Source organism: Carya illinoinensis, chromosome 12 (assembly GCF_018687715.1).
Source record: "Carya illinoinensis cultivar Pawnee chromosome 12, C.illinoinensisPawnee_v1, whole genome shotgun sequence".
NCBI lineage: Eukaryota > Viridiplantae > Streptophyta > Magnoliopsida > Fagales > Juglandaceae > Carya > Carya illinoinensis.
Window position 1 is genome coordinate 16,117,288 of NC_056763.1, and position 8,336 is coordinate 16,125,623.

An 8,336-nucleotide genomic window follows, 5' to 3' on the forward strand; every position below is an offset into this window, starting at 1 on the left:
TGGAGGAATTATACATTCTAAATGTCAACCAACTTATTCCAAAAAGAAATAAGTCACTATATACTAAGAATAAAGCCACCGTATACCCTGTATATAAACTCCTCCCATATAAACAGAAATATAAAACGTGTAAAGGTAAAAGCAAACCAGAACTACTTCAAACCATTCTAGTGCATGAAACTTGTCGTAAGTATGGTAAACCAAGTCTATCAGTATGGCAAACAAAGAGTTACTATTCAACAACTTCCAAGCAAATTTAACGTGAAGAGATTTTTGAATATCAAACATGCTTCTCAAACCTATACCTCCCTCATCAGTAGGCTTGCAAAGTAGGTCCCAAGACACCCACTTACTCTTCAACTTACCATCTGTCGAACCCAATAAAAAATTACCAAACAGCCTATGCAAATTGTGCAAAACAGATTTTGAGCTTGAGTGACTGCCAAGAAATGAACTGGCATGCTAGTAAGGGCATGCTTTATTAGAATTAGTCTTGCACATGAGGACAAAAACTTCATCTTCCAACCTTCTATTTTATGCCCAACATGTTGCAACAACTCTCCAAATAAATGCCTTTCATTCTTCTAGTTATAATGGGAACCCCAAAATATTTAATAGGGAATTGGACTTCTGAAAAACCTATCAAACTTAAAACAAACCTTCGCCTTATGGTCGAAATCTTAGAAGAAAAATACAAAGATGATATAGGAGCATTTACCACCTGTCTTGACCAACTCGCATACAAACCAATAGTATCAATAATGGCCTTAACCGACCTTTTTCTATCATTTGTAAAAATTACCATATCATCCATATAGAAAAGATGCAAACTTAAAGGGCAACCTCTGGGATGAGAAAAATAACCAATTTCGCCAGCCTCAAACTTGCCTCTTAGTAGATGCGAGAAAACCTCCTCCACTAAAATGAATAAATAAGGCGAGAGTGGGTCTCCTTGATGAAGACCCCTTCCACCCTTTAAAAAACCTTTAGCGGTCCCATTCATAACAATCAAATACCATGATGTATCACACATTGAGAAATAATATTACATACCTCAGCAGAGAAACCAAAGGCACGTAGCACATATAATAAAAACTCCCAATCAATAGTGTCATAGACTTTAGCCATGTTTATCTTCATCATAATATTCTCACCCATAACTGGTTTATTAATATCATGTACTAACTCTTGAGTAATACTGATATTCTCAAATATACTTCTCCCAAGAAGAAAAGCACCTTGCTTCAAAGAAATGAGTCAGCTCAATACTGATGTCAAACAACTCACCATGATCTTATAACATATTTTATAAACCATTGAACAAAGACTTATTGGCCTAAATTTGTCAAAAGACGAAGGATCCAATACTTTTGAAATTAAAACTATGAACAAGGAAGTATAAAACTTGGGTAGTGGAGCACCCAGAAAAAATTCACAAATGGGCTCCATTAAATCCATCTTGACTAGCTCCCAGCAATGTCAAAAGAATCTTACTCCAAAGCCATCAGGGCGTGGGCTACTATCCACTGAAATAGAGAATAAAGCTGCCTTAATCTCCTGCTCCTAAGGACATCTAATCAGAGCTTGATTTTTAGCACCCAAAACAGCAACTTGAACTAGTTTAGAGACATTAGGCAACCGGTGCCTTGGTCTAGCTTGCAAGAAATTATTAGAATAAACCATTGTTGATTTCATGAATAGCTTCTGGAGAAGAAAGAACCCGACCATTACTTAGATTCATATCAGTCATAGACTTATGCTTCCTCACCTGCAAAGCTTGAAGAAAAAGAAGAATTAACTTTGCTATGATCCACCCAAGATTGCTTAACTTGTTGAGTAATACGGACCTCTTTCCTTTTTAACTAAGTAGGTAGCTCGATCTTCGTGGCCAAGACGTCTAACTCAACCTCTTCCGAAAATCCCTCCTGAAGCCATAAATCACTTTCCTCAACCCTCGCTTCCAACCATCTAATATACTCCCAAGTCCACCCAAAAATCTCTTTATTCCTGCTCCTAAGAATCACTTTAAGTCTTAAACAAACCTGAACCACCAGTTTCCTCCTACCAAGACTGAGAAACACACCTCCAAAAATCGTAGTACGTAGTCTGACTTACTCAAAATGAGTAGCACAAAGGCTATCTCAAGTACAGGAGGATGTCGTATAATAATTAGAAATAAATTCTTAAATCGTCTCCTCAAGGAAAGTTACTTAAAATCAAACTCGTTTAAAATGGTGAAAATATTCACAAAGAGAAAATTAAAATGATGATATGTACAATGGATGGAAGAATGCAACAAGAATGAAAAAAGGGCACTAGTCATGGACTAGATTTATATTTTTAGATTTTTGAGTGTCGAAAGAAAATGTAAAAGACTAAAAAATTGAAATTAACAATCAAATAATCAACTAAACTGAACAATCTTAATAAATCTGAAGATTAAACAATAAAATTGAAATTATTTAAGTCCTAATTAAATTTTAATCAATCTAATATGCAATGAAACTAAGAGATTAATAAAACTAAGTTAAGAATTAAACTAGATTAGAAAGTAATCGACAAAATACGAACTGAAAATTGAAAAGCCCCAAAATCAAGATTCTAAAGTTCATCCTTGTATTCAAATCACAAATTCTCAAAATTAATCCATGCAATTGTAATCACTATTAAATGAAAGCTTAAAGAAGCAAGCAAAATAAATAATACGAAATAAATAAATAGCAAATAAATTGTCCAAACTTCTAAACTAAAAATCTTAAAAGTATTCCATAAACTTTAAACTGAAATTAAATAAAAAGTAGGGAATGAAAAGAGCAAGCTAATTGAACGGAGATAGAAATTGAAAGCAGTGGAGGAGGCTAGACTGTAGCAGCAATTGGACCCCTCAATGAGCTCTTCAACGGCACTAAAAAAATCCCCCAAAAAATATATGTGCTGTGGCTTAATCACTGCTTGAGAGAATTAATTGGTATATGCAGCGCCTAATGTTCTTCCCTCAAATAAAGTATGCGGCACCTAATAATAATGTAATGAAAAAATTAAAATATATTGATTCTAAATGTATTAAAATATGCAATAAATCAGCTCAAGCATAGTCCACATTTGTTGGAATTTGAATGAGCCTGGACCATACAACAAAACCTCTGACATACAAAAAATCATCGGAGAATTATCTGAGGATCTATTGCCTAAATAAGTAACTAGACAAGAAGGAAAAAGATCCAAACATTTGGAATTTCAAAAACCTCTATCCAAGCGAGCCTAACTCCTCGCCAAACCTCTTTGCCCATTGCACCAAGAGAACATGTTTCCACTAAAAGGAAGCTCAATAAAAACCCTAGCATCAATGAAATTGCAGAAATTCCCCATTGCACAATGCAACCTCAGATTACCTCCCCTTCTTTCACTATCATCACAAATAATATTAAAATCAGTAAGTAGAGAACATATACTAGTGTGCAAATATGAATATTTACAGAGTTCAGAATACATAACAAAATATTTTTACTTCTCATTTTCAGATTGCAGAAGGCAAAAACATGTTATAAAAAAAATGTCAAATCAAAAGTTAAAAAATGTTCTTATTCAAAATCCTTTTGGCTTAGCATTACTGACCACCATCATACCAGAATATTGTATTACAACAGAGGCCATGTTTAACCATCGTGGTAGGGTTGTACAAACCCCGGTAGCTAACCAAGTAAAAACAGAATGTAAATCTTCCCCTTATTATTCTTGGAGCCCTAAGTGTGCACACAGGAAAGATTACCAGAAAACCACTTTGTTTCCAAAGTGGATGCACTAGAAACAGAACAGTTGGTACCAACCTAAATAGAAGCCACTATTAGCACCCATGGTAGGTCAAATAGATTACCATCCACAAACCACATCCCAATCTCAAAATGTCATGTCAAAACTTTTTTATAAATCACATCATATCAGAGTTCAGAACATTTTCAGAACAGAACAGAGTCATATCACAAAAATATAATTTATACACAAAATTTCATATTCACTCTCTTTTGTACAATTTAGAAATAAAATGATAGAAAATACGCTCATGTTTACACTAGTCATGACAAAATACATTCTCTTTCATACAAAGTTCATGAGTAATGATGAAACAAATAATTGAGGTTGTTTTTCATATTTCTTTTCAAAAACTAAAATATGCAAATTTTTAATGTCAACCTTGTTTTATTTTCATTTCATGTAAAGTCTAGTATATAAATCCCTCTTACCTGAACTTCTTAACTTTTTAGAACTTCTCCATAATAGTACCGAACAAATATCAACTGTCAGCTAAAAACTAGTCACGTAATTCTTATAAATTTCTAGTCCAATACATAATTCAATACTTAAACTCAAAATGCTAAATTAACCTATTCTAAATCATCAAAACCTAAAATCCTCATAATTCTTCATATACAATCATTTCCCAAAACCGTCAGTTATCCACTTAATTAATCTAACCCAACACTCACTTATTCACAAGGTTTATTTAGAAGAAATATAAAACCCAATCCGTTAAAAAAAATGGAAAGTCATTGAAATAAAAATATTACCCGACTCAAAAATAAAAAAAAAAAATATATATATATATAACAAAACCAAATAAAAATTAAACCCACTGAAAGAAATCCTTAAACACTGTTTTAAAAGCTGAGGGTAAAATTGTAATTTCTTAACGAAAGTTTTACCATGCTTTATGTATAACAAACAGGGAAAGAAAAACTGAGGCCAAACGCATGCAATGGAGGCGTCCAAACTCACCGAGAGTGGAGGAGCAACGCGAGGAACTGGGAGGTGGCGGAGATTACCTCCCGAGGTGGCAGCTGAACACTGAGAGAGAGAGAGAGAGAGAGAGAGAGAGAGAGAGCACATGAAGAGAGAAGCTGTGAGAGGGAGAAACAGAAAGGTGCAGATTACTTACCGCGGCTTGCCGAACGACGGACCCGAGGGGGAAACAGACGGCGGTTTCTGAGGCTGCCTGGGTGGTTTTCGGCTTGTTGCAAGGCTGGAAACCGAGAGTATGGGGAGAGCTTCCCTTGCTCTGTTTTCGGGAAACAAAAACAGGGGTTGTTTCGGTTTCAAGTGGCTGAGCTAGACTTGAGTTACTGGTTCTCGTGGTTGCGGGAGAGGTTCGTAACACGGGATGGCTGATTGGTTTCCAGTGGTTGGCTCTCGTGTAACTGGGCAGTGGCTAGCAAATGGTGGTGCAGGGCAGTGATGCGTGCGGAAGTAAGGTGGCTCACGGTGGTTCTTACTGGACGTGAAGGGCAGCAGATAAATCGGTGGTTTGTTTTCGGGTGGTGGTGGCTTCGTCTGGGACCTTGGGTTGGATTCGTTTGCGGCAGTGGAGCTAACACGGTGGCTGGGCTGTTTTTATGGTAGTGTACAGTGCCTTGAATCGGCGTAGAAGAACAGGGTGCTATTTGGAGGAAGGATTTTAATGGAAACAAGACTCTAAATTTGCAACCCTCATAAGCATGAAAAAGATAAAAATAAAAGCTTTCAAACACAAATCGAGGTCTCGATTTATAAATAAATTAGATCCCGATTTAAAACATTAATAGAAAAATCTAAACTTGCTAAAAAAAAAAAATCTCAGCTTATAAGAGAATTTTAACTTAAATAACAAAGCCGTAGGAAATCTTCATTTATAAAAAAAAGAAAAAGAAAAGGAATATTTTAGGCCCATAGTCTATTTTAAAAAAATATATTTAAAAACTCAAATAAAATTTTCACACACATATAAATAAATAAATAATTAAATAAAAAATTTGAAATAGCATGGCATTGGATCTGGTGTTGCATCTGCATAGGAAAATGAAATGTTTTATATTTCCTACATATGAAACTTTATGAAATGATTCATGTTGTACATACTAGTATATGTGGTTTGCTTACTGAGTTGCTTATAATTCACTCCTTATCTCTATAATATTTTTTAGATGATTTTGGATATTTTAGCTTAGGGTTAGATTATGATCAAGCATTGGGTGAGTTGATTTAAGAATCATTGTTTAAGCTTGGAGAGTTTCTATATATGTTTTGACGAATTTTATTAAGAAATTTTATTGTGTTATAATGATTTAGCATTTTGGGAAATCTATTATATTAAGAAAATTAGTTTGAATCAAAATTTCTTTATAATATTGGAAATTTGGAATTTATAAAATATTGTTGAAATGTGAGTTTACTTGTCAGGAAGTAACTCTCCGACCCCTTCGGGACTGGGGCGTTACATTGAAAGAGCAATTTAATATCATGGGCATAAGCGGACTAGGAGCAGGATTAGTACTTCAGTTCGTCATCCATAATCAATGGCCAGCTTTGCCTAGGTTTCTCATCATCTGGTGTTGAAATCATGAGTTTCTTGTCTGCTTGAACTAAGATGACATCATTATGTAGAAAATGCATTGGACTTCTCATGTATCATTAACTGGATAAACTTTAGACAATTACCTTAGTATGTAGAAAAAATCTTCTAGGTTAACAATAGTTGTTAAGGCATATAAGCAAAGAACTGTACTTTCTGGAATTATAAATTCTTATTCATTATTACGGTATGTCACTAATTGATACGAATTGGTGTTGAACCGTGTAATGTGAGGATTGTGCTTTCTGTATTCTCCTTCATTTTCTAATTCATTGTTTAATATGTTCACTAACCGATCCAGATTATTGTTTATTAGTGTTGTGAACAAACTGATCAAATGAAGAAAGATTTTCGAGTTACTTGAACAGAAAACAAATGCAGACTTTTTTAGTAGTGGATTTTTGTTTACAGTTACTGCATAAGAGTCGTACCCCATAGAGTACTGTGCCATCCTACTGTAAAGCCTTTATTTCCTTATCTAATCATAAGCAACCATGACTATAAAGATAAACAAACTGAATAACAACACAATCATCACAAGAGCTGAACTTCAAATCAATACAATGAATAAAAACACAAAGAATAACAACAAAAGAATAGGAGGCAGGCAACCTCAAATCAAAAGCATTACTACAACACAATTTTCAGATAAATGGGAGATTATCTGGAGTGGAAGGTCTTAGCTCAAGAACTGAACTTTGACTTTATAGATTCGACAACCTTTTCTTCTACTTGGAAGGCCCTAGTTAGGATATCATCTGGAATCGAGGGTGTTGAAGCAAAGAGAGTGAAGGGAAGGACCACAGCCCCTGGTAACTGACTGTTGAAAGCCGCGATGACAAGGGCCTTCCCTACTCCAACATTCTTTTGGAAGTGTACAAGTCCTCTAGGAATGACAAACATCTGCCCAGCAGTCAAGACTTTAGAGTGATACACATTCCCAGTTGTCACAAACCCCACAAGCAGCTTCCCTTCGATGACCACACCGCTCTCAGTTGCACGAGGGTGAGAGTGGGGTGGATTAACTCCTCCCGGAGCAAAGTCCACTCTATTCATTGAAATCCCGAGCGTGTTGAGTGCAGGAAAAGTAAGGACATTACCTCCAGTGACATTTGAGCCAAAGATGTTTGATGTGTCACCCACTTTGCTCAAACCATCAAAGAAGAAATCATCTGAAGTTACTTCTGAGGCAGGTTTGCAAGGGAAGCCATTAACTGATATAGAGATGGCACTTTGATCCGCCACACAGAAATCCTGTAATGAATCGGGGTCGGCTGAGAAGGAAAGCAAGGGAAGAAGCAACAACACGACGAGGTATGACAGCATGTGGATGTGTGAACTTGATGGAATCTTCATGGCTGCAATCGGCTTTTGGTTTCTAGAACTAATGGGTAATTTTTTTTTTTTTTTCCTTTTTGAAGATGAGATACTGGGATACTCCAGAGGTTGTGAATAATGGTCCTATATATAGAACTTTTCCTCTCCTGAAAACCCCCAAGTCATAATCTTTATCATTTTAATTTATCCGAGGCAAACATCATATCGACCAAGTCAAATGATGTAGGAAATGATGACCTCTTCCTGCTGTTGCAGACTTTTATTGATTCCTTCAACATTGTGAAACTGAAATTACTTTCTATGGCAATATTTAATCATGGAAAGACCAATTACTGGATTTCCAGATAGCCCTGGATGGGCCTCTTTTCAACGACAAAGTAGCTGAGGAAATGCTTCCTAAGAAGTTTTCACACTGTTATCTGCTATGATATAAATAATAAAACCACCAAAATTACAATAATCAACTTATTTGAACGTTTCTGCATTGCATGGTTGGACTACGAAAGGGTGCTTATATTAATTTTAAAGGTTAGGTTGCAGCAGCCTCACATTAGACGTTGAAAAAATCAGCTCACGATAGCTATAATAGAAGCCGTACATTCAAATTAAAAAGTCA

At 35.5% G+C, this 8,336-nt stretch overlaps 1 protein-coding gene across 1 annotated transcript; it reads right to left on the reverse strand.

Annotated features, from left to right (window-relative positions):
* Nucleotides 1-6,913: 6,913 nt before the first annotated feature.
* On the reverse strand, nt 6,914-7,919 carry LOC122290352 (germin-like protein subfamily T member 1). Its single transcript, XM_043097992.1, has one exon. The coding sequence runs from the start codon at nt 7,736-7,738 to the stop codon at nt 7,067-7,069; it is 672 nt and encodes a 223-aa protein (XP_042953926.1). The 5' UTR covers nt 7,739-7,919; the 3' UTR covers nt 6,914-7,066.
* Nucleotides 7,920-8,336: the final 417 nt, after the last annotated feature.

Coding starts and splice junctions, on each gene's coding strand:
- LOC122290352 (XM_043097992.1), bottom strand. CDS start 7,738: ATGAAGATTCCATCAAGTTCACACATCCACATGCTGTCATACCTCGTC.